Source organism: Giraffa tippelskirchi, chromosome 1, assembly GCF_054371585.1.
Source record: "Giraffa tippelskirchi isolate mGirTip1 chromosome 1, T2T-mGirTip1v1.2.pri, whole genome shotgun sequence".
In the NCBI taxonomy this organism is placed as follows: domain Eukaryota; kingdom Metazoa; phylum Chordata; class Mammalia; order Artiodactyla; family Giraffidae; genus Giraffa; species Giraffa tippelskirchi.
In genome coordinates, this window is record NC_137275.1 from 88453840 (window position 1) to 88481472 (window position 27633).

Genomic DNA, 27633 nt, shown 5'->3' on the forward strand with positions numbered 1-27633 from the left:
TTAATGTTGCTGGGTTAAAATGAAATGTTATGTATCCAGTAGCTCCAATAGCTTGTGCAAATAGTGTAAAATAATTTTTAAAAAAATTTGGAACTTAGTGAGGCCTTGCAGGGCTGGGAGGCCCGGCCGGCCTGTGGCCGCAGCCGGGGAGACTGAGGCTGGGGCGTTGCGTGCAGGCGCTACCCGGCTGGGCCGTGAGCCTGCCGAGGCCTTGGGGCAAGGCCTCTCGGATGCCAGTTGGAGCTCTGTAGAGCAAAGCAGAGTCAGGGGTAGAAGGCCAGCGGCTCCACTCTCCCACGCGCAGTGGATGCAGCAGCGGCGATGGATGCCCTAGAGGAAGAGTGCTTCACGCTGTCCTTCTCTTATGCCTCTGATGCAGAATTTGATGCTATGGTTGGATATTTAGAGGACATTATCATGGATGATGAGTTCCAGTTATTACAGAGGAATTTCATGGACAAGTACTACCAGGAGTTTGAAGACGCATAAGAGAATAAGCTAACCTACACGCCTATTTTTAATAAATATATTTCTTTGGTAGAAAAGTATATAGAAGAACAGCTGTTGGAGTGGATTCCTGGATTTAACATGGCAGCTTTCACTACAAGTTTACAGGACCATAAAGATGAAGTGGCTGGTAACATTTTTGACATGCTGCTCACATTTACAGATTTCCTGGTTTTAAGAGAAATGTTTCTGGACTACCAAGCAGAAAAAGAGGGCCGGGGACTGGACTTGAACAGCAGTTTAGTGGTGACTTCACTGTGAAAATCTTCTTTGCCAGCCTCCCAGAACAATCTGCGGCCCTAGGCCCCAACTCCAGGCCGTGTGCTCTTCCTGGACGTCACCAATGCAATAGAGTGGGAGAGGTTTTGGCTAATGATGTCAGAAGAATACATACTGACTCTGTTCTGCAACTCATTAATGTTAAGTATTGATGGGTCAGAAGAAAATTACCTGACCTTCCTGGGACAAGACGTTCTTGTTTTTGGTAACCCTAGTACTCCTCCCCAAGTAGACCCCTCTCTCCGACTTCAGAGTCTGGCTCCTGCAGCAAACACAAGTCCAGCATTCCACCTGGGATTCCATCCCCAGCATTCATGTTGGGGTGTCTGTGTTGGGAAAATCCACCATCACCAACTCTCTTGGCCAAGCCAGCCTTACATAGCCTGTCAGGCTTTTTGTGCACTCACAGCTCTTTATATGGATCACAGTCCTGCAGCCTCAGTGGGCATTTTGACTGGGAGTAATTACCTAGGGGTTAACTCAAGCTATGCCCATCTCAAGCTTGCTGAAAATCCTACCATCACAGCTAGTAGGAATCAACTTAACAGAGATTTCCTTTACCTAAAAGCTAATGTGAAAATGAATTCCTAGTCTTACATGTGCAGTCTTTGTACCACTGTCTTCTACAGGTCCAGATGTTGTCCCATTGTTTCTATAACCCTCGTTGATGTGTTTTTGAAAAAAATATTTTCGTAGGTGAATACTCAGGCTAACCTGTGGATACAGTCTTGGAACTTCCATGATTACCCACTTCAAGATCAGAGTATTATATGCTGTGTGTTTTTTAGCTGTTAGTGGTGTGAAAGCTAAAATGCTTTCTACCTTGGTGGTCCATTTAACTGGGTGCCAATGAATGTATGCTGGAAGTAGTCTAAAAGATATCCTTTTCTTAGACCACGTTCAGGTTTGTGCAGGTTTGCTTAAAACCCTTTCTATATAAATCCACTCCTTAGATATGGGATAGGGGCTCTGCACTTCCTTCTTGGCTGTCAAAATAATCCTACCAAGATAACGTTCCATGGTCTAGCTTAGCATGAGTAGGAGATAGCAAACAGCTTTACTGGTCATCTGCTTAGATTCAGTACATTGTCTTATTACAGTGTTTGATAGAACGTTACTGGCCAGAAAACATGGGTGAAAGAAAAAATATAGTAGTTCAATTCCCAATGTATAGTTAGTTTTTTGTTTTTACTTTTCAAGTAAAAATTAAAATTTCTAAAGAAAATTTGTTTTATTTCCTTTACTGACTTAGGAAACACAGTGGACTCTGAGTTTGATTTGAAATGTTACAGAGGAGAAAGGCCTTGATCATTTGTAATCAGATTAGCATCCATTCTTATGATGTTGATGCATGGTTGGAAAAACCTAAGGAGAATGTGAGGAAGGCACTTTGTTTGAATCTAAATTGATGTTATAAAAGGTAACTGGCTCTGCCTAGTGGAAGTGATTTATTATTTGGCATAGTCAAGCCTCAAGATAATTTTAGGGTTGCCTAATGATGTACTGTTAGCTTTATTTACTTTTAACTTTAAAAGTAATTTAAAAGTTAGTGGGGAAAATGTAGATTATTTAGGCCTACTTGGCCCTGTACACTCTGTTCTCTATACTTCACTTTTTCTTCTCCTTGGAGAAGAGATTTATCCTTGAGGATTCAGCTCAAGCATCACCTCTCCTGTGAAAATTTTTCTCTATACATCTTTTTTTCTTCCAAATTTTCCCAGGCAGACAGAGGTGCTCTTTCCCATCACAAGGCACCTTATAAATATATTCTTTAATCCTTTGCTATATTGCAGTGAAATTATTTGTTGACAAATGAAACTGGGGCATAGCATTTTGAGGATTCAACAAGAGAGATTCAAGAGAACAGATGTTATATTCATCAGCAGTGTCTTAGTCATAGTTAAAGAATTGTCCAAGGAAAGACATACAGAGAAAACTAATAAAAGAAAATGACTATAACTCTTGTTCTGATTCCATTCTCAATAAATTTCCTGAATAATTGTTTTTCCATGTAGGAAGCTAATATGCTAGTTAGCCAGTATTCTGATATCTTCTCCAGTTGCTTGTGAGATTTGCTAATATTACTCAACTACTGAATTTGGAGTTAACTCTGGGATGCTGCAAGCTTAGACTAAGAACCAGGACTGACATTTATTCACTGGGGTAACCAGACCTCATAAGATATCTCAGAAGGTCAGGATCTTCTCTGAAAATTCTACATGTTTTGAAATGTTTGATGGTAGTAGTTCATCTACTTCAAAACCACCAAATGCAATATATACTATCCATACTTTAAAGATTACAGTATCAGAATGTGTCAGGAGTCTTTGCTTCCTAAGATTGTTAGCAGAGTCAGAGACAGATGTACATAACCTTCATTTCATTTTATGTAGTTGGATCTCACAAATTACTAGTCAAAGGTAAAGGTAGCTTCTGGAGTCAAATAGTCTGAATTCAGAGCTTTATTTTCACCAAAAGCAAGCTGCATAATTTGGACAAGATGTTTAAAATATTTGTGTTTTCATTTATTTACTAAGTTAGTAAATAAACACAGGTATAATATTTCACCTTATAAAGCTGTATAAAAATTAATAAGCTATGCATGATTTAAAAATATACTCTAAGTGCTTCAATTGGTAATAAAGAGGGAGAAGCTGATTGAGGATGATGAATTTTATTTGTTGAAATAAATATGTGAACTTTAAAAATATTTTCCTAAATTGGACATGATTTTCTCTTGCCTTCACATAAGTGTTTTTTGTTGAAAACAGACAAAATAAGCTGAGCAATCACTATGTCTACATGGCAAGGAAATCCTTATGTCCTTGGCATAATGTTATGGATTATTGTGAATGTTCTGTACCTTCATAGTCTGTATATACTCACAGTTTCTGAGGATGAGCATAATGATAAATTTTAAAATTATTGTTGTCTCAACCCTGTACTGAAAAATGAAATTTTGTATGATCATTGTGGAATATTAGTGCCAAAGCAATTATATAATGTTGCGATGGCACGAGGAGCTACCCCACGCCAGAGGTCAGGGGTGGCGGCCGGGAGGAAATACCCCACACCCGAGGTCAGGGGCGGTGGCCCTGAGGAGCTACCCCACATCCAAGGTAAAGAGCAGAGGCTGTGCTTTGCTGGAGCAGCCGTGAAGAGATACCCCACGTCCAAGATAAGAGAAAACCAAGTAAGATGGTAGGCACTGAGAGAGGGCATGAGAGGGCAGACAGACTGAAACCACAATCACAGACAACTAGCCAATCTGATTACATGGACCACAGCCTTGTCTAACTCAGTGAAACTAAGCCATGCCTTGTGGGGTCACCAAAGATGGACGGGTTATGGTGGAGAGGTCTGACAAAATGTGTTCCACTGGAGAAGGGAATGGCAAATCATTTCAGTATTCTTGCCTTGTGAACCCCATGAACAGTATGAAAAGGCAAAAAGATAGGACACTGAAAGATGAACTCCCCAGGATGGTAGGTGCCAAATATGCTACTGGAGATCAATGGAGAAATAACTCCAGAAAGAATGAAGGGATGGACCCAAAACAAAAACAACACCCAGTTGTGGATGGGACTGGTGATAAAAAAAAAAAATGTTCAATGCTGTAAAGAGCAATATTGCATAGGAACCTGGAATGTTAGGTCCAAGAATCAAGGCAAACTGGAAGTGGTCAAACAGGAGATGGCAAGACTGAATGTCTTGGAATCAGCAAATTAAGATGGACCGGAATGGGTGAATTTAACTCAGATGACCATTATATCTACTACTGTGGGCAGGAATCCCTTAGAAGAAATGGAGTAGCCATCATAGTCAACAAAAGTGTCTGAAATGCAGTACTTGGATGCAATCTCAAAAACGACAGAATGATCTCTGTTTGTTTCCAAGGCAAACCGTTCAATATCATGGTAATCCAAGTCTATGCCCCAACCAGTAATGCTGAAGAAGCTGAAGTTGAACGATTCTATGAAGACCTACAAGACCTTCTAGAACTAACACCCAAAACAGATGTCCTTTTCATTATAGGGGACTGGAATGCAAAAGTAGGAAGTCAAGAAACACCTGGCATAACAGGCAAATTTGGCCTTGGAGTACAGAACGAAGCTGGGCAAAGGCTAATAGAGTTCTGCCAAGAGAACACACTGGTCATAGAAAACACCCTCTTCCAACAACAGAAGAGAAGACTCTACACATGGACATCACCAAATGGTCAACACCGAAATCAGATTGATTATATTCCTTGCAGCCAAAGGTGGAAAAGCTCTATACTGTCAGCAAAAACAAGACTGGGAGCTGACCATGGCTCAGATCATGAACTCCTTATTGCCAAATTCAGACTGAAATTGACGAAAGTGGGGAAAACCCCTAGACCATTGAGGTATAACCTAAATCGAATCCCTTATGACTACACAGTGGAAGTGAGAGATAGATTTAAGGGACTAGATCTGATAGACAGAGTGCCTGATGAACTATCGACGGAGGTTCATGGCATTCTACAGGAGACAGGAATCAAGATCATCCCCAAGAAAAAGAAATGCAAGAAAGCAAAATGGCTATCTGAGGAGGCCTTACAAATAGCTCTGAAAAGAAGAGAAGCAAAAAGCAAAGGAGAAAAGGAAAAATATACCCATTTGAATGCAGAGTTCCAAAGAATAGCAAGGAGAGATAAGAAAGCCTTCCTCAGTGATCAATGCAAAGAAATAGAAGAAAACAACAGAATGGGAAAGACTAGAGATCTCTTCAAGAAAATTAGAGATACCAGGGAAAAATTTCATGCAAAGATGGGCTCAATAAAGGACAAAAATGGTAGGGACCTAACAGAAGCAGAAGATGTTAAGAAGAGGTGGCAAGAATACACAGAAGAACTGTACAAAAAAGATCTTCATGACCCAGATCATCACGATGGTGTGATCACTCACCTAGAGCCAGACATCCTGGAATGTGAAGTCCAGTGGGCCTTAGGAAGCCTCACTACAGACAAACCTAGTGGAGGTGATGGGATTCCAATTGAGCTGTTTCAAATCCTGAAAGATGACGCTGTGAAAGTGCTGCACTCAATATGCCAGCAAATTTGGCAAACTCAGCAGTGGCCACAGGACTGGAAAAGGTCAGTTTTCTTTCCAATCCCAAAGAAAACCAATGCCAAAGAATGCTCAAATTACTGCACAATTGCACTCATCTCACACGCTAGTAAAGTAATGCTCAAAATTCTCCAAGCCAAGCTTCAACAATACATGAATTGTGAACTTCCAGATATTCCAGCTGGTTTTAGAAAAGGCAGTAAAAGCAGAGATCAAATTGCCAATATCTGCTGGATCATCGAAAAAGCAAGAGAGTTCCAGAAAGACATCTGTTTCTGCTTTATTGACTATGCCAAAGCCTTTGACTGTGTGGATCACAATACTGTAGAAAATTCTGAAAGAGAAGGGAATACCAGACCACCTGACCTGTCTCTTGAGAGGCCTGTATGCAGGTCAGGAAGCAACAGGTAGAACTGGACATGGAACAACAGACTGGTTCCAAATAGGGAAAGGAGTATGTCAAGGCTGTATATTGTCACCCTGCTTCTTTAACTTATATGCAGAGTACATCATGAGAAATGCTGGGCTGGAAGAAGCACAAGCTGGAATCAAGATTGCCGGGAGAAATATCAATAACCTCAGATATGCAGATGACACCACCTTTATGGCAGAAAGTGAAGAGGAACTGAAAAGCCTCTTGATGAAAGTTAAAGAAGAGAATGAAAAAGTTGACTTAAAGCTCAACATTCAGAAAACTAAGATCATGGCATCTGGTCCCATCACTTCATGGGAAATAGATGGGGAAACAGTGGAAACATTGTCAGACTGTATTTTTCTGGCTCCACAGTCACTGCAGATGGTGAATGCAGCCATAAAATTAAAAGACGCTTACCTCTTGGAAGGAAAGTTATGACCAATCTCGACAGCATATTAAAAAGCAGAGACATTACTTTGCTAACAAAGGTCCGTCTAGACAAAGCTATGGTTTTTCCAGTAGTCATGTATGGATGTGAGAGTTGGACTGTGAAGAAAGCTGAGTGCCAAAGAATTAATGCTTTTGAACTGTGGTGTTGGAGAAGACTCTTGAGAGTCCCTTGGACTGCAAGAAGATCCAACCAGTCCATCCTAAAGGAGATCAGCCCTGGGTGTTCATTGGAAGGATTGATCCTGAAGATGAAACTCCAATACTTTGGCCACCTCATGCAAAGAATTGACTCATTGGAAAAGACTGTGATGCTGGAAAGGATTGGCGGCAGTAGGAGAAGGGGATGACAGAGGATGAGCTATCTGGATGGCATCACCAACTCGATGGACACGAGTTTGGGTAAACTCTGGGAATTGGTGATGGACAGGGAGGCCTCATGCTTTGATTCAAGATAATGCACTCACTTTGGAAACTAGATTTTGAAAATTCTGATGCTGCAGAGGAAAAGAGCTCAGCTTGGAGGAGAACCACATCTTCCTTATCAAAGACAGAAATTATATATTTTTTTGTTTTTTTAATTTTAAATTAGTTTATTTATCTATTTTTTAACTTTACAATATTGTATTTGTTTTGCCATACACTGACATGAATCCACCATGGGTGTACATGTTTTCCCCTTCCAGAACCCCCCCTCCCACTTCAACTTTGTGTGAAAAATAAACTGTTTAATATATTTAATGATTATTTTATAATATACATTTTTTGTTTCATGCACTTAATTGATCATTACTTGTACTAATGCAAATATGTGTTTGAAATTTAGAAGTCAAATTCTTCAAATAAATACAATATTTTGTGACTTTAAATTAGATATGTTTGTTAGGACTATTTTTAGTTTTTGTCTCTCAGGGAATGCACATCTGATTTCTGAAACTATTGCTCATTTTTAATTTGAGGTAGTTAAGCTACCAACTTTAATAAATGGTATCATAGGTCTGTGTTTTCCATATTATCACCTTGTTCTTTCCATTTTAGAGGACTAACATTCTTTCTAAAGTTTTTGAGTTTGAAGACAGCTATCTCTTTGCCATTTCCACTATTAGTATTGCAGATCCAACCTTGGGATAGTGTAAAGGTAAGATAAAAGCAGAGCACTGACTTGTCCAATGGTGGTACGGGATGGCTGGGTTGAGGAGATGCAACATAAAAGGATGAGGTAAGATGAAATGGCATTCTTGTGTAGCAGCAGGGTCTGCTTTGGTGAGTTGGGAGGTAAATTTCATATGTTTTTTGAGCACATTAGCCTGGATAACTATTCTTTAGTAGATAAACTGTTATTCTGTACCTGTACTTGCAAGGCTTTGAAATGAAGAGGTAAAGAATATTGGCCAGGAATTTATGTTCTTCTCTTCATACCTTTATTTATGCAGAAAAAGTTTAATTTCAGTCAGATCCCTTCATTCTTTAGTAATTAGACATATTTGTCAAGATTTGCCTTTTAGCATTAATTCTTTGAATATAAAAACTATTTTTAAGCATGCAACATTGTCTTTGAGATGCCTGTATTCCTTACCTTTGTGTGTGTTAGTCGCTCAGTCATGTCTGACTCTTTGTGACCCCATGGACTGTAACCTGCCAGGCTCCTCTGTCCGTAGCATTCTCCAAGCAAGAATACTGACGTGGGTCGCCATTCCCTTCTCCAGGGGACCTTCCTGACCTGGGTATCAGACCCGCGTCTCCTGCATTTCAGGCAGATTCTTTACCATTTGAGCCACCAGGGAAGCCCATTCTTTCCCTAATACCCAACATTTTTTAGCCTGTTTCTCTTACTTAAAACCCTCATACAGCTCTTCATTGATCCAAGGTCCCCATTGGACTCCCCCTTGATCTGTTGCACTTGGTTCCAACTTGCCTAATTCAGGTCCTCAGTGGCTTCTTAAGTGCTAAGAATCTGTTGCTATCATCAGTGCATATTTTGAAATCAGTTCATTCATCCGTGCATCTTGTAAACTATCTCTACTCACTAAACTTGCATTATTTAAGTATTAATGGTGCTCTGCCAAATGAAGAGTCTTATACTTTGAGGGTCTGCCTAAATTTTAGGAACACAAAGCTGAGGCTTTACATGTTTTAGTGCTTCTTTAGTCTAGTGCCTAAACATATGCTCAATGGTTAAATTCATTTAAAATTCATTTATCCTTTCAGGCTAACTAGGACTTCCCACCCAGATCGACTCAGGGTATTTGGAGGTTGGAGGAAGATGGAATCTAACAATTGAAACCTCTGGTATAGATAGTGATTCTGATTTAGAATGTAGGACAAAATTCTGATGCCTTTTAAAAAATTGGAGCTAGTTGCTTTACAATGTTATGCTAGTTTCTGCTGTAAAATGAAGTGAATCAGCTATTTGTATTCATATATCCCTTTCTTCTTGGACTACACTCCCACCCCTTGCACGTCCATTCCACCCCTCTATGTCATCAAAGGGCACCGAGTTGGGCTCCCTGTGCTATACAGCAGGTTCCCACTAGCTATCTATTTTGCACATGATAGTGTATACATGTCAATCCCAATCTCCCAAGTCATCCTGCTCTTCCTTCCCCCTGCTTCATGCGTCCATAAATCTGTTCTCCACATCTATATCTCTATTCCTGCCCTGCAAATAGGTTCATCTGTAGCATTTTTCTAGATTTCACATACATGGGTTAATATACAGTAATTTGTTTTCCTCTTTCTGACTTACTTCACTCTCTATGATGCCTTTTTGATTCATACGCTAGAATCCTTTTCTACATCCTTTCCAATACATTTTAGAATGGGTTGTGGGCATCTTGTTATAAACTGAAAAGAATGTTTCATTGCTAAAAAAAATGTCAGTCAGTTCAGTTCAGTCGCTCAGTTGTGTCCAACTCTTTGCGACCCCATGAATCGCACGCAGCACGCCAGGCCTCCCTGTCCATGAACACCTCCCAGAGTTAACCCAAACCCATGTCCATCGAGTCGGTGATGCCATCCAGCCATCTCATCCTCTGTTGTCCCCTTCTCCTCCTGCCCCCAATCCTTCCCAGCATCAGTGTCTTTTCCAACGAGTCAACTCTTCCCATGAGGTGGCCAAAGTATTGGAGTTTCAGCTTCAACATCCGTCCTTCCAGTGAACACCCAGGACTGATCTCCTTTAGGATGGAATGGTTGGATCTTCTTGCAGTCAAAGGGACTCTCAAGAGTCTTCTCCAACACTACAGTTCAAAAGCATCAATTCTTCGGTGCTCAGCTTTCTTCACAGTCCAACTCTCACATCCATACATGACCACTGGAAAAACCATAACCTTGACTAGACGGACCTTTGTTGACAAAGTAATGTCTCTGCTTCTTAATATGCTGTCGAGGTTGGTCATAACTTTCCTTCCAAGGAGTAAGCGTGTTTTAATTTTATGGCTGCAGTCACCATCTGCAGTGATTTTGGAGCCCAGAAAAATAAAGTCTGACACTGTTTCCACTGTTTCCCCTTCTATCTGCCATGAAGTGATGGGACAAAATGCCATGATCTTAGTTTTCTGAATGATGAGCTTTAAGTCAACTTTTTCACTCTCCTCTTTCATTTTCATCAAGAGGCTCTGTAGTTCTTCTTCACCTTCTGCCATAAGGGTGGTGTCATCTGCATATCTGAGGTTATTGATATTTCTCCTGGCAATCTTGATTCCAGCTTGTGCTTCTTTCAGCCCAGCATTTCTCATGATGTACTCTGCATATAAGTTAAATAAGCAGGGTGACAATATACAGCCTTGACATACTCCTTTTCCTATTTGGAACCAGTCTGTTGTTCCATGTCCAGTTCCAACTGTTACTTCCTCACCTGCATACAGGTTTCTCAAGAGACAGGTCAGGTGGTCTGGTATTCCCATCTCCTTCAGAATTTTCCACAGTTTATTGTGATCCCCACAGTCAAAGTTTTGGCTAGTTTTGGCATAGTCAATAAAGCAGAAATAGAGGTTTCTCTGGAACGCTCTTGCTTTGTCCATGATACGACAGATGTTGGCAATTTGATCTCTGCTTTTACTGCTTTTTCTAAAACCAGCTGGAACACGTGGAAGTTCACCGTTCACATATTGCTGAAGCCTGGCTTGGAGAATTTTGAGCATTACTTTGCTAGCGTGTGAGATGAGTGCAATTGTGCAGTAGTTTGAGCATTCTTTGGCATTGGTTTTCTTTGGGATTGGAAAGAAAACTGACCTTTTCCAGTCCTGTGGCCACTGCTGAGTTTGCCAAATTTGCTGGCATATTGAGTGCAGCACTTTCACAGCATCATCTTTCAAGATTTGAAATAGCTTAACTGTAATTCCATCACCTCCACTAGCTTTGTTCGTACTGATGCTTCCTAAGGCCCACTTGACTTCACATTCCAGGATGTCTGGCTCTAGGTGAATGATCACACCATCATGACGATCTGGGTCGTGAAGATCTTTTTTGTACAGTTCTTCCGTGTATTCTTGCCACTTCTTCTTAACATCTTCTGCTTCTGTTAGGTCCCTACCATTTTTGTCCTTTATTGAGCCCATCTTTGCATGAAATGTTCCCTTGATAACTCTAATTTTCTTGAAGAGATCTCTAGTCTTTCCAATTCTGTTGTTTTCCTCTCTTTCTTTGCATTGATTGCTGAGGAAGGCTTTCTTATCTCTCCTTGTTATTCTTTGGAACTCTGCATTCAATTGGGATTATCTTTCCTTTTCTCCTTTTCCTTTCGCTAATTAAAAGAGGTCTTCAAAAAAAAAAAAAAGTAGGTCTTCATCTCGTCCTCCTGAAATCTCAGACCAGGCAGAGGTTCAAGTTCTTTAGGAGGAGATTGGGCCATTCATCACTGCCTGTTTGGCTTGTCAGAGTCATGGGAGTTCCTTTCTAATTTATACTATTCCTTTATGAATGTGACATTGTATTTAGAAAGTAATTATGTTAATTTCCCCTAATTGTGATATCATCTTCCTATTAATAGCCAAATATTCTGACCTTCATAAACCTGTAGCAATTGTTTTACAAGTTGACAAGACATGGTAACCTTGAAAAAATGGAGATTCCATTTAAATAGTTTCCATTTAAATAGTTTCACTCTTCTCCTCAGAATAATACTCTTAAAATGTTTATTACTTGTGCAGCATATAATTATTAAGGAAAATATGGTTAACACAGAACAAAAAAATTGTAAACTGTTTCTTCGGATGAGCTAATGTGGTATGGTTGGTATCTGATTGTTAAAGGGGTGCAGCATGGTTTTTACTGTTATCTTGCTGGCTGCATGGAAAGCTTGTGCTGGAGTTGTTGAAAGATGGTAACGGTAGGTGCCAAGTGTTTGCTGCTGCTAGAACACTGCTGAACAGAATCTTTCCCCTTCTACATTCTGAGTTCCTTCTACTGACTCCCATTATAGAACCTAACAAATTCAAGCAATAAGAGAATGTATAATTTTACAAAATATTAGTCTTGGTTTCACAGTGAAGAGTATGCAAAAGAGGGGCTTGGTGGTGACAGACAGTTGGAAAATGTCATCTGACATACTCTTACTTGAGAAATGATGCCTATATGAAGAAATGATGGCTTCAATCTCCACTATACTTTGTATCAAACTTTTATATTCACTCATTAATTTAATAATTATTTAGTGAGTCCATTCCCTAGTAGAGTTTATATTGATCTATTTGGGAGTAGGTAATAAATATAATGAATAAGTAAATTATATGGTATTCTAAAAAATGCTTAATGCAGGCTAATGTTAGCTCAGCTGGTAAAGAATCCACCTGCAATGCAGGAGACCCCAGTTCAATTCCTGGGTCAGGAAGATCCACTGGAGAAGGGATAGGCTACCCACTCCAGTATTCTTGGGCTTCCCTCGTGGCTCAGCTGGTAAAGAATCTGCCTGCAATGTGGGAGACCTGGGTTCAATCCCTGGGTTCGATCCCTGGGTTGGGAAGATCCCCTGGAGAAGGGAACAGCTACTCACTCCAATATTTTGGCCTGGAGAATTCCATGGACTGATAGTCAATGGGGTTGCAAAGAGTCAGACATGACTGAGTGACTTTCACTTCACTTCTGTGAAAAAATAAAGAGCAAGGTGGAGATTGGGAGGAACTGGGGTAGGGGTGAGGATTTGTTGTTTTAAACGAGGTGATCAGGATTAACCTCACTGGGCAAAGATTTAAAGAAAACGATGGAGTTTGTCACGTGGTTATCTTGGTGTTAACATACTGGACAAAAGAATATTCTGAGTCGAAAGCAGGAGCAGATTAACTGGAACATAGACTCAAAAGCCAGCTCTGGAGTCCTGAGGTTGTAGCATGCTTGACACATTCCAGGAAAGAAGTTGATGTAGATGGCTCTGTGGATCCCGTGGAATATGGGAGGGAAAAGCAGAAAAACTAAGGAGGGTCATATCATTAAGGGCCTTCAAGGCCATTGTGAGGATTTTGGCTTTTATTCTGAGTGGAATGGGAAGACATGAGAGGATTTTAGGCAGAGATGTGAGATGATGTGATGCAGTTTTAAAAGAATCACTCTGGTTGCTTTCTTGAGAATAAACTTTAAGGAGGGCATGGGATGGAGACTGTTGCAATAATCCAGGCAGGAGGTAATGGCGACATGGATCAGGTTCGTAGTGGTTGATGTAGTGTGAATCTATAGAACATTGGATATCTTTTCAGAGCTTAGAAGATTTCCTGATGCTTTGGATATGTGGTGGCTGGTGAAGATATCTTGCTTTTTTCTTTCCTTCTCGCTTCATGATAAGTTGTTGGGATAGGTAACGATTGCTTGTATCTAAATGAGGTTGACAGACTGAATCAAATAAGATGTCCTTGCAGCTGGTGGAAATGGAGAGTCAGTGTGGGTCTTTGCTGCCCCCTGACCTGAATTTGTCCTGAAGCACTCTTCCTTGGAGCAGTCAGTAATGCTGCCAAGGAAACTGGAAAAGACAAATTTCTGCTTTTCCTCCCTCATCTCTTATCTTCTGAAGTTTAACATTTTTATTATTCAACCTAAAAGGCTTGCACCATTCCTAAGAAGTAAGTTTAGTTTCATGTGTCCGAAGCTACTCCTTCTATTAATTGACCACGTCTAACCCTTCACCTGTATAGCTTTCCATACTCAGGGCCCACAGCCAGATGGCTAATTTCCAGAACACTCAGGTAACCTCCAAGATTTTGTGCAGACTCTGAAAACAGCCCAGAGCTCAGAGATAGGAGGCTATAGGCTACTTCTGCCCCTCAAGGATCTTTGGACGAGAGCAAAATGATACAGGCAACAAGGGTTTCTCTAATCCCCCCATGCACATGACACCAATGATGTTTCTGAACATTTATTTAAGTTTGACCCTGCCTTATTCATGCACTAGCTCATTCAACCCTCACATTAGCACTTTGAAGAAATTAGTATTTTCTTTTTTCACTGATGAGTTAAGTGAGGCTCAGAACAGACAATCATTTGCCCCAGATCCTCTAGCTAGCAGATGGTGGGGCTTAGGTATAAACTCGAGTCTGTCACTTGTTACAGCTCTGATGCCAGGGCTCTAAGATGCTCTGCTCCATACTCAGCTACATGAACTTGTTTTATTGGTGTATAATTGCTTTACAATGTTGAGTTAGTTTCTGCTGTACAACATCATGAATCTCCCATATGTACATATATATCCCCTCCCTCTTGAGCTTTCCTACCCCCCACCCTTGCATCGCACCCCTGTAGGTCATCACAGAGCACCAAGCTGAGCTCCCTGTGCTGTAGAACCGCTTCCCACTAGCTACCTGTTTTACACAGGGTAGTGTATCTGTGTCAACGCTACTCTCTCAGGTCATGCCACCTCTCTTTCCTCACTGGGTCTACAAGTCCATTGTCTATGTCTGCGCCTCTATTCCTGCCCTCTAGCTATATGCACTTTTGAGTGTATGTTCCAGTTAGTCTGCTGCTGCTTTCTACTCAGAATATTATTCTACAGTTTAATATCTTTGCTCCCCATAGACGCTTTTTCTGAACCAAAGTAATTTAGGAAAACTAGACATTTATGGGGTTTCCTAACTGGCACTAGTGGTAAAGAACTTGCCTGCCAATGCAGGAGACCCAGGAGACGTGGGTTCAGTCCTGGGTTGGGAAGATCCCCTGAAGGAGGAAATGGCAACCCACTCCAGTATTCTTGCCTACAAAATTCCATGGACAAAGGAGCCTGGTGGGCTACAGTCCATGGGCTCACATAGAATCGGACATGAGTGAAACAACTTAGCAGTGGCACTAGACATTTTATGAGGAAAAATAAGGGAGGAAGCACAAAATAGTGTTGAGGGATGGTTAGGTATGTTTAGATAAGATAGAACTTTCCATAACATATGTTTTGCTAACCAGTAGGAAAATATTGACTGCTTTTATTTTTAATATTATTTTTAATGATTTTAAAGGAAAATAAAAATAAATTAAATCTGTTACATATACCACACATACAAAGGGTAACAAATGTATTAAATCTGTTAATGCTCAGTATAATTATCACAACTTGAAAATACTTTATTCACCAGCTACAAACCTTATATACATTTATTTCTTATGTACACAGAATTTTTGCCAAGCTATTTACAACACACAGTTACTATTGGACATTATTCTTCATTCATGCTTGGCCCGAAGTAAAATCTCACAACCTGGCCAATGTCATGCTTGAATTTTCTTAACTTTTGGCACACTGTCAACAATAAGTGGTATCTCAGATTGTTACTGGTAAAAGTATGAGAAATCGCTATAATTCTCCTGCCTTTATATTTGATGAAATAATTTGACAGACACTAATCAGAAGTTTTCTGATGGAATTCTGCATTGACAAAAATCAAATTCAAGTTCTGAGCTAGCCAGCATTGATTTTTCACATTTATTTTGTGCTTCTGAGGTTTGATACTAAGCTTCTTGGCATTCTTCTGTGTGCTTTGTAAGGTTGGAGCTCACTTTGAAGTACCTAGGATCTCTGTTTATAAGAGATTGGCCAGATCTGGAAAAGAATATGAATTTGGCTGCTGGGTCAGAAATGTCATCATCATGAATTTGGAAGACAGAATAATGCAGTAGCATACTAAGCTTGCTAAAAAAAAAAAAAAAAAAATGAAAGCTGTTAGCTTGTATTCTGTAGTAATCACATTTGCTTTAATTTTTTCCCATGCAGGTAATTTAAAAAACATTTTGTCCAGATGCAAAATAATAAAAATACAATGTTAGTTATTTTTTATCTTTAAAAAGAATATTTTAATTGGATCTTTTTTTGAGACCTTTTAGAGTGCTGTCAAAATAGTTTGTATTTTTCTGCTGCTGATCTAGGTACAAAAAAATCTAGAATGTTTTGACCATCTGCTGGTATTTCCAGTCAGTGTTAGCCTACAAACAATGAAAAAGATTCACAGTGAACTTGAACATGAGAGAAGAGAGTGAACTTTGGAGGCCAATTCTTCCAAACCCTGACAAATATGAAAACACTGGCACAGCTTTATTTAAAATGACACCTACTAAAGCTGGTTTCCATGTGTTATTCTACAGTTCTCAGTGTGAAGATTCAGACAAAAGGACTAAAATCTTATCTCTTTCATTCTTTCATATTGTACTCATTTATTTTATTATTATTACTTCTTAAATTTTTGAACTTAAAATATTCTGCTTTATAAGGTCTCAGTTTAAGAGTCATGAGCATTGAGTTAATGATGTCAGTTTTCTGTAAAAAGTATTAAAGATACTGTCTGGACCTCAGGTATTTCCATCATGCCAGAAGGATGATCCTTGGCAAGCAAAGCAACAACAACAAGAAAACAAACAAAACAGCTGATTGGAGCAATATTTTCCCTTAAATGTGCTACAAAATTATATTGAGTTTCTATAATGTGTGAAGGCAGGAGTTATGTTTTTCAGATGTATTAATGTGCTTTGGTAATGGCTGATTACATTGAATTTGAGGGCCGGATTTCACATTCTAATCTACAGCTGAATATGGTGCCATGCATCTAGAACATTCATTAGTGCTAGTCTCACAATCATTCATAAGTTTAAGAAGAAGAAATGTTTGCTTTAAAATGTTAGGCTTTTTCTTGACATTTTCACGTTGTACGAAAAGCATTTACATGTTTTGGAATGAACACTTAAACACTATATTCAATGACTAGGAACTAAATAATAATACATTTGCTTATCTAAAGCATGCGTACAAGCTTCACAGACTTTATTGAGCTGTTTGTGGCAACTCTGTAATGGCCACTTACTATTTCAGCATTCAGTTTTGAATTTAATTCTTTGAAGTTTTTGCATACATTAAACCGATTGTATGTGTCTGCACACTTGCATATTTATGTATATACGTGTATCTGTTTATTAGTGTAATTAAAATAAATTTAGCTAAAACACTTATGATAGGGGTGTTTAGACTTTTAACACTTTGTAACAATTAGATACTTCTGATGCTGGATCCAAAACAGGGGAGGAAGATTGAAAAATTTAATGTTGTGGCAGAAAACACCATGTATTCTCCTGAAATAATTGTTTTTTATCTTGTTCTTAAGAAAAATGGTCCTATATTGATGGAGGCATAACAGTCCAGTAAAGTGTCACAGATAATTGTAGTTGGATAGCTTTAAAAATCTAACTGAATATTTTGAAGGAGAAATTTGTACTACACATCCACATTCTCAGAAGGTTACTGCTTTCTTGAGTGGGATTGGTGATATCTCTAATTCAAGAAAAGATGGCTTTTAAACACTGAGGTCTGGAAGATAAATTCCACACTTAATGGTGTACCTTGATTTGTTATAGCTCTCAGAAATGTGTCAGTATATTTTTTTCTTATAGTAAAACAGGTTCTTCTTTAGGACCATTAGCTCATTTCTTTCTGGGGGAATTTCTGAACTATCTAAGCAGATAAAGGAAGGCTGTTTCTGTAGAAATATGTATATTATACTCCTATTTGCCCGGTATTAGTTCATGTGTATCCGCATTTTGTCCAGTTTTTTATTCTAACAGTTGATTCCGTTTTCTACATCTTACTTGATTTACCTATATGTATGCTAGTACATCCCATGGAGGAGGGCATGGCAACCCACTCCAGTCTTCTTGCCTGGAGAATCCCATGGACAGAGGGTCATGGCAGGCTACAGTCCTTAGGATCACAAAGAGTCGGACATGACTGAAACAACTTAGCATACACTCAAACTAGTACATATAAGTAGTACATAGACTTCTGTCCTAAGGCTTTGCATTTAAATATATTTTACGATACCTTCTCCTAGTCCTTACTCTTTTTTTTTTTTTTCCAGTGGGGGAAGGAGAGAGAATAAGGGCACTAAACAATTGTTAATACTCACCTTAAACTTTTTCCTTGGGTTATGGAGGAAAAATACATTTTCCTTTGGAGCTAATAGATGCTTTTGTCTGCTATCATAACTATGAATTAGTATCTTTAATTCTTGCCTAAAAATTGGTAGTCAGTTTCAGAAATAAATGAGATTCTTCCCTTCTTCATTAGAAAGCCTCTTTACTATTATATAATCCATTTTTTTCTTAAACCTACAAATATTTGTGAAAAATAAAATAAGGAGGATCATAGGGATTTGCTTTGTCATTTTAAAGTTCTATCTTTGACTATTTCTTAGTTTGGCTCTTTAAAATATGTAATAGTCAAAAACTAAATGATTATGTTTTTCTTTTGAAGACACTTTCCCAGAAAAATAAAGAGAATTATGTGTGCAGCTGCCTAATAATTTGATCAGGTTTCTATTTCAATTATATTTCATGGCGAATATCTTTGAATCTCAAAAAATTTTTATCCTACAGAGTTAATTCTCTTTAGCAAAGATTTTCATTAATTTTTACTCTTAGAGGTTAATTTCCCATCATTTTAGTGGTAAAATAAGTCATATAACTTTTTTCTGTAATAGCTATAGGTGAAAAAGTTTCATTTTATATAGATTTTATTTTTATTCACTCATATCATTATATTTTTATGGTTATTTAATCTTTTGGGGAAATCATATGTCACTTTAGTGTCACAAATATATATTGAAATTTTTCAGTGAGAAAAATGAAACTCTTTACAAATATTTTTCAGAAATATTTTCCTGTTAATACAATTATTAAGTTTTTCAAAGAATAAATTTAAAGCCCATTGTATTTTTGAGGGGGAAAATACCTTAATAGTGTCTTTGTTAAACTCAAATGCTACCTTTCTCAGTTGAAACACAGTTGCCTAAAAATTGCCCCTCTTTTTCACAGAGGCTATGTAGGACAGGGCTGACAATCAGGAGAGTGTGGACACTATGGTGACACTATGATGGCCTCACTCTACTCTTCCCACTCAGAAAATGAATTTAAGAATATTCATCCACAGAAGTATAGGGTGAGCTTATGAAACTTGAAGTGGTGGAGCCAGATTTGGAATTCTGGCGGGAGCAACCACTGAAGCTTGGGTCTCTTGGAGGCGCTCTCTTCTTCCGACTGGATTTGGTATTATCTGCATCACTAGGGTCAAACACCACCGTCATGGACTCCATCCTGGTCACAGTGTACAGACTGCTTTGCCGAGTCGGGTGAAACCTGGTAGTCTTGAGCTCCAGCTCATCATAGCTAGAAACTTCAATGAAAGGACACCAGCGGAATGCTCTCTTGAAGCCTGCTCGAAATCTGAGGAGAAGCAGGCCACAAGAAGAAAAAGTCATATTTTCAAGTGGAAATTTCCTCCAACTTCTACAGAAAGCTCTGGTTAATACAATTAAGCCAACCCATTTTTTGAATTTAATTTCTAGTCTAACTTTTAGAATTTATGCCACAGTATTGGTACTAGTTTTCTAAGTCCTTTTTGTTTGAATTGAATCTTAATTTCCCATTGATTAAAAGCAAGTCATCAAAGAGTAAAAGTGCAGTAGGGGTAATCAATATGCCAAAGAAGCAGTGTAGGTTTCTTCAATAATTTTATACATTTGCATAAGTGAATTAAACTTCCTGGGTACGGCCCTGAAAAATGACATATTTTGAAATAGATTCTTACGGTAATAATTACACACTCATAAATTAGTCTCATTTAATATTAAAATTAATTGCTCAGCTGGATGTTTTTATCTAATTGTGTATGAAAGTACAAAATCCTTGGTTTTGTAAGCCATTAAATGAAGTTGATTAAAAATATATGTTCTGCTTTTGAGGTTATTTGAATTGATATATGGCTTGTGCAATTACCGAAAAAAAGTAAAAATTAAATAATAGTTTTAAGAAACTTAAGGAATGGTGTGGTAGAGGTCTAACTGAAAATAGAGCTGAGAATTTAGGTTGAGTAGCTACTTATATGAAGTCCCGTTTCTACTTGGCTATTATTCACCTTATGAAATTTAATGCTACCCCTCTCTCCATGTGTTGACCTTACAACTAAGGTGTTTTTAATCTGGAAACTACAGTTTACCTTTTTTTCCCAGTCTTAAATTTAATTGTGAATATTTCTCCTTTTCTTTCCAACTTCACTTTAAAACTAGCTTCCGCTCTTCCAGAGGCTGCACCCTGTCTTACTCACTGACCTCATCATACTGGAGGGAGGTTTGGGATTCTTCTCCTTGGTGTTGCTTCTGTTACTCTTATAACACCTTCTATTTTGAAGTCTAATTTACAAAACATCCTTCTTCATAGAGTCCACTCAGATATGCCATCATCTCTCCATCTGTGCATTTTTACAGTGTCTTCATTTCTTTGAGGACTTGAGCACACCTTCACCTCACCTTCTTTAATAATAGGACATTGCTTTTTCTTTGGCAAGTAAAATTCTGAAGCATTTGGAGAGAGAATTTGGCCTATGTAGAAATCAGCCGTTTACAACTCCCAAGAGCATTGTTTTGAGGGGATAATTCTTAAGGTGAGATAGTTCATTAAATAGGAAGGAGTTGGGTTTCCCTGGTGTTTCAGCTGGTAAAGAATCCGCCAGCAATGCAGGAGACCTGGATTCAATCCCTGGGTTGGGAAGATCCCCTGGAGAAGGAAAAGACTACCCACTCCAGTATTCTGGCCTGGGGAATTTCATGGACTGTATAGTCCATGGGGTCACAAAGAGTCAGATGCGGCTGAGTGACTTTCACTTTCACTTTTTCACTAGAAAAATACCTAGCTCTGTGCTCCTCTCAGTGAATTTTTCAATTTTCCATTCTTTTTGAATTTTAACTGTGTACCAAGAAGCTTAAACAATATTATATACTTTCAGTGAAGCCAGAAGTGACAAGGAACTTGCATTTGGCAATCTTATTTTTACCTCTTATTCAGACAGCAGTAGATGATGGGGTTGTACATGGTTGAGCTCATTGCCAGCCAAAAGCTAGCCAGATAGACCTGCTGAATATATTTCCACCTGTTTAGTTGTTGATAGATTGCAGTGAGGATGAAATAAATATGATAAGGCAGCCAGCAGATGGCAAATGTCACCACCACAATAATCATCATTTTTACAACCTGGAAAGAAAGAAAGAGGTCATTTTTGGCAAATATGGAAGTCACTATATTAGTTCTAATAGCTTACCACAAATTGTATTTTGTTGCCAATAGAGTTAAATATATGGCATGCCTAAGAAATAGTCAATAAGTTAAAAAATGGCAAGGTAATATCAGGATAGTTACCTAAGTTTCAAGAAAGCATTCTTGTGTCACCTAGTGAATGGGTGGCACTCACTCAAATAGAAATATATTTTAATTGGCTTGAAGAAAATAAGTGTTTATAAAACAACAAAGAGCCTGGGGGCAGAAAGGAGAAAGAGCTAGGATTTGGCTGTGCTAGCCCGCACTATAAAAGAGTGAAGACATTATACCTAGAGACACTGACTGTTGAGTGACAGTGGGGGTATATCAGACTGTAGGGGCTGAGCAAGTTCCTCAGTATTTATTATTGCTTGAGTATAGCTCATGACTATTCAGATTTCTTTACTCTAATACCATGCTCACTGGGAAACCTTCAGAATGTTAATTTGGTTTCTTTTGTAATCTGATATTGGGAAAGTTTTCTCTTGATAGTGATAAAGGATATTCACATTAGTCTGAGAAAATATGACTAACTTTAAATTTGTAAGTAGGCAGTTGTCTTATACACCTGGTCTATACATCGACTTCTGTGATTTTGGCAAGCATGGATTATTTCCTCTATTTCCACACTTTTGAACTACAATATGTTTGAAAGCTCCTGTCAAAGTAGAATGCAATCTCTCCTCCACTAGTCTTTAAATTCCTAAAAGGCATAGAGAATGTCTTAATTATCTTAATATCCCCAGCATCTAGCACAGTGTCTAGTATATTGCTAGAGATAATTAGATATAAGATGAATGAATAAGGAATGACTGTACAATTTGTAACAAGAAGTTGAGTGGGAGGATGTTTTGTATGTCTCTAAATAGGATAAAATAGGATAAAATTTGCTAGACTGAAAGTAATCAACACAGTGATTACTGTGATCACAGTGATCAACACAGTGATTAAAGTGCATAGAAAGCCAAGTGGCTTGGCTTGGTTTCTAAGTGAAAGGGAAAAATTAGTAACAGCATTCTAGAATAATCTCATTTAATATTCCTCATTTACTCAACCAATCTGTTGAGTAAATTTGTTCATACTTCTTTTGGGAATCTGTAGAAAGTTTAAAATAATGCATATTAAACAAAATGAGGTTTACACATAGTCATATTAGAACACAAATCAGAGAAAGTCCTGATGTAAATGACCTATGTAGCATCTTGAAACTATGAAAATACATTATTTTATTTAAGTACTGGGTTCATCATTTGATTGCAAGTGGGGATTCAGATGAAAGTTGACAAGGTTAAAAATCATGAGAGACATGATTCTAGAAATAGACAAAGCATGAAATGGATCAGTGTGTAAGGCAAATCTTTCCCAAGAGTCTAATCACGGTAACATCCAGGTATCTGGTATTGGGTGATAACAATTGGCCATCAGAGCTGAAAATCCAGATCAGTAGCTCACAGAATGTCATCATTGGCCACATCATGTAAAATGTTTTGATTTTTTCCCATGTTTTTTCAATTGCATTCTTTTTTTCTGAATAACTGTGTTCAGAATTCTGTACTTTATCTCTCTTATTTTTATTTATATATTTGTAGAATACAAGTAAGGGGCATATTCAAATATAATTTACATTTATACAATGCTTCACACATCTAACAACTTACTAATTGGTTTTCAATTGGACTTTAGGAAGCTAAGGCAAAGACCAAAAGACTTGACCACTGTGATTCATGAAATCTAAGTTAGATTTTTTAAAACCCAGACTCTTAAGTCTTTTTTTTCTGCTTACAATTAATAATACTTACTGAATGTCTATTGGGTCTAAAAACACATAATAGAGAAAGATAATGGGTAGAGAACCAATTCCTTATCCTGAAGAAGATTATGATATAATGAAAAATATTGAAATATACATTAAAGTACATAGAAATCTGAATATAAACATGTGTAAATAAAGTAAAAAAATAATATTTATGAGACCTTGAAAGTGAAAGTCGCTCAGTCATGTCAGACTCTTTGCAACCCCATGGACTATACAGTCCATGGAATTCTTCAGGCCAGAATACTGGAGTGGGTATCCTTTCTCTTCTCCGGGGGATATTCAATCCAGGGATTGAACCCAGGTCTCCCACATTGCAGGCAGATTCTTTATCAGCTGAGCCACAAGGGAAGCCCAAGAATACTGAAGTGGGTAGCCTATCCCTTCTCCAGAGGATCTTCCCGACCCAGGAATTGAACTGGGGTTCCTGCATTGCAGGCAGATTCTTTGCCAGCTGAGCTATCAGGAAAGTCCATTTATTAGTTTATTACAAGCAGGAATGACTCAGTGGATGTTACCTGTAGATCAGGGAAGATTAGACTGAATGACATGGGTTTGGTTGATTTTTTTTCATTCTTGAGTATGTGAACATCATACTGTTCCTCCAACATGGTACACAGAAGTTCCTGTCCAAGATTATTTTCCCTAGCTCCTCCCTCTCCCTAGCTTTCCCCCTCCTCCCTATCTCCTCCCCCATCTCCCTAGCTCCTCCCCTTCCTCTTGCCCCAGTTTTTCTCACTGACTAACAACCTCTTCTCCCACAAACTTTTGCACAATTACCATTTTTTCTATGACCAGCCTATTCAAAATTGCAGTCTGTCCTTCCAGCACTCCCTAAACCCCTTAGCCTGTTCTTTATTATCAGTTTATGTGTCATGTGTATTCTTTACTTTGTGTTCTGCTTGTCTTATTTACTTACATATTTCAGGCATCTAGACTAGATTTCACACAAAATTGGTGTTCAGAGTTTTGAAACATAAGTTAATTAAACTGAATAAAAAAAGAAAGAAACTAAAAGACATGTAGTTGGTAAGGTGATGCTCATGAGTTTACTCTATCATGAATTACTGGTATCATTTGTCCTCCAACTTTAAATGAGCATATATGTAATATACAATGAATTATTTCCTTTTCTAGGTAAACAAATTCAAGTAAAGTCTTGAGTGCACAAGCAATATTATCAATATATTATTTTGGATGCATGAATGCATTGCATTTCATTCTGAATAAATGTTAAGAGCAAGAAAAAAATATTTATGACAGTGTGAACAAGGTTCAAACTACTATGTTAAATACAGTATCAGTAAACATACATAAAATTGCTTTTGTACAGACTAACCACAAACTCCCTTTGCATGAAATTGTTTTCCAACAATAGCTGAAGAGCTGCAAAGGCTATCAGAACCTTTTAACGTAACTGCCAACCATCAGTGTGGAAGAAGTCCAGAAAGAAGGAAAATTAAAGTGCGTGTGTAGAAACAGTATCAGATAACTTATAATTCACATACACATGGCCTTAAGGATTCTGTTGCAAAACATTTAGAAGCTTATTTGAAGGTTTTTAGGAAAAATCTAAAAGAATCTAAGAGAATGGATCTTTTACAGTGAAACAACTGCTGTATTTTATTTATTGCTATACAATGTTTTAATCACTACCATGGGTCTCTTCTCATAAAATTTTGTGAAATGATTTCAGATATCAAACTCTCAGGCCCCCCAGGTTTGATGTAAATGCAAAAGCAGTCTCTCGGGTGGACAGAATTCTTTTGCTTTATGAAATACTGAAATCATGAAATTGTAATCATCTTCCTCATAAAAAGGCGAGGGAAAAAGCACTTTGAAGCACAAACCTTGAGCAATGATAGATGTGTAACTGCTCAGTTCCCCCCATGTCTCATGGCTGGATAATGGCACCAGCTCAGATAGGCTCTAAATGCTACTCAGGAAAGTTGGTAGACTTGATATATTTTAGGCAAGATAAGAGACTGGGATGGAGATTATTCAAATCTCTCACCATGTCTTAACAAATTTTATTGTGACTTGATACAAAGATGGATTGGTGTTGGGTGTTTCTTGAAGCTGAAAGACATACCAGCTTCTGAGGCAATGGGATTTATTTTCCACAGCAACATGGACACTTGTGGCCACCCTGTCCTTGGTACAGGCACTTGTTAGCAGAAGAAGGGAGGTGGGACAAGTGAAGTAGCTCTTGTAACAACACTGCCCCTCTTTAATAGTTTAGAATCCACTTTACTCACATAGGCAGGATTGAAATGCATATTGAAAGTTAGTGAGAATAAGCTTTGGGCACATTTTATTCATGTATCTAAGGGAAAAATATTCTTTGATTTTCATATCCTATGCAGATTAGACTGGAATGCCTGCAGCTGTTCTTATCTATCATATTAAATTAATGCAGGATGGATGATTTTGAGGTTTTTAGTTGTAAAAGAAAAATGGATCAGTCTAGGAGATTGAATGAAATATTGCCAACCTTAAAAAAAATCTGGGAATTATACTCTTCAAGGCAGAATTTATTCTTTGTGAATGTCTGGATTGGAAATGGTCAACTTGTAGTGAGAAGAAACATCCTGTTTTGAATAAAATCTCAGAGCATGTTTTAAAGAACCATCTCATGGACTATACCCTACTACTTCTCTGTAACTTTTGTCTGTACAAATGTTGTTAAATGACAAATATATCTGTTTAGGTCAAAATTACGCGCTTACTTATTCTAGCTTCATATTAGCAAATTAAAATGATATTCTCAAGAATAATATATGGAAAAAATTAATGACAAACATCAAAATATAAAGTACTGCATCTTGGATTATTTAGGTGGGCTTTTTTGTTGCTTAATTTTCAAAGAACACATTTAAAAATGTCAATCCCAAGTGAAAAAATAAAACTAAGTAGTAACACTTGTGACAAAAGTTGAGAGTAGTCCAGAAGATGAGTTGAATTTTCCCAATAATTTCAGAATTAAATGAAAATATTGTGTTAGTGTCATTCAAGAAATTTGACACTGTTGCCAAATCCAGCTAATGTGACAATCCAGTTAACATTAGCTTAGAGCAATGCCTGTATGGAATTATGTTGAGGCCAAACAAACAGAAAACCATATAAGTATATGCATGCAAATGTGTAAAATGCTTCTGTGTGTATGTGTAGGTTGTGTATATGTATAGTATTGTGTTTAGATTCCACTTCTTTACATTTCATTGGTTGTTTCACTTTTAATGTAATTTTACTTTTCCAATGAAATAAGCCTTTTAAAGTATTTTTAATTTCAGGTTTATGATCACCTGAAGCCAAAACAAAAGTGATGTCACATAAAGGAAAGCAAGAAGACATTAGAAAAGAAAGTACATTAAGGCAAGAGGAATAAAGACTGATGTTATGGCATCATGGCTAGAGATAAAACTTACAGAGGCTTATTATGGACTGAATTATGTCCCCACACCCACATTTTTAAAGTTTACTTATCCTTTAATTTATTAAAAATTTTTACCAGATTTATTGAGATATAATTGGCTCATAACATTATGCAAGTTAAAGTGTACAGCGTGATGATTTGATACATGTACATATTGTGGGATGATTATTTAACACCATCACCTCACACGGTTACTTGTGTGTGTGTGTGTGTGTGTGTGTGTGTGTGTGTGTATGTGTGCTTGTTGAGAACATTTAATATCTACTCTGGTGTAACATCTATGAGGCATCCCCAGTGGCTTGTGAACTGGCTTCCTGATGGGATCCATGATGGGTTAGTAGGATCTGAATCCCTTTGACATGTTCAGTTTGGAGCCCTGCCTACTGCTCTCCCAGCTCTCTCCATCCCCTAGCTGTGCAGATCTCCACAGTCCTCTGGATAGAGGGAGACAGAGATGGGCTCTTTGGCAGGGCTCCCTCCACACATATGAGGAAGCTGAGAACTCATCCCTCACATCCTCTTATCACCACAATCCCATCCCTCAGGGAGAAATCGCAGCTGAGAAGACCCTCTTGGTACGTAGTTGCGTCGCCATGGGGAGGACATGATGTGTACGAAGTCAGTTTGTTCCTATTACTCTTTCTGGGGCATCCAATCTCAGATTAGTTTTTGTACTGCAACTTCTCTATTGGAATCCTGGACTTCTGCAAAGTTTCTCTGATCCATGGGTGACCATCTAAATCAGTTTTTTTTCAAGGGACTCCTGGTTCACAGCTAAGGGCCACTCCAGGGTTCATGGAGTGAACAGGATTCGAAGTCTGTATGTTTATTATCTGACTCCCAGTGGGCAAGACTCTTCCCAGGTATGGTGCTGGTGACAGAACCAAAGCCAGATGGGGAAGTGGTTAAGTCCCCTGAGGTGTGGAGTTGTTTCTGGGTCTATAGCTGGGACCATGGTAGGTAAGCCATCCTCCAGGTGCAGGTCTAACTTCTCAAAGTGATTCTCCTCATTCTTGTACTGCACTGTGCTTTTAGTCTCCTACCTGGATCCCCCAGCTACCAGAAGGCACTGTTGTTTATGGATAGATGTCAAACTGTTGTTGTTGAG

General features: G+C 38.3%; 1 protein-coding gene and 1 pseudogene across 1 annotated transcript in view; one reads left to right on the forward strand and one right to left on the reverse strand.

Annotated features, from left to right (window-relative positions):
• The first annotated feature begins 321 nt into the window (after positions 1-321).
• LOC145521289 (ADP-ribosylation factor-like protein 2-binding protein pseudogene) lies at positions 322-810 on the forward strand (annotated as a pseudogene).
• A 17873-nt stretch (positions 811-18683) lies between these two features.
• The window catches only part of TACR3 (tachykinin receptor 3), a 64690-nt gene continuing 55740 nt past the window's right edge, over positions 18684-27633 (reverse strand). Inside the window, exons 4-5 of the mRNA XM_081551307.1 lie at positions 21017-21213; positions 18684-19410 (exon numbers count right to left, since the gene is read on the reverse strand). Coding sequence (XP_081407433.1) covers positions 19098-19410; positions 21017-21213 — 510 coding nt within the window. The 3' untranslated portion in view covers positions 18684-19097. The remainder of the gene's footprint in view (positions 19411-21016; positions 21214-27633) is intronic.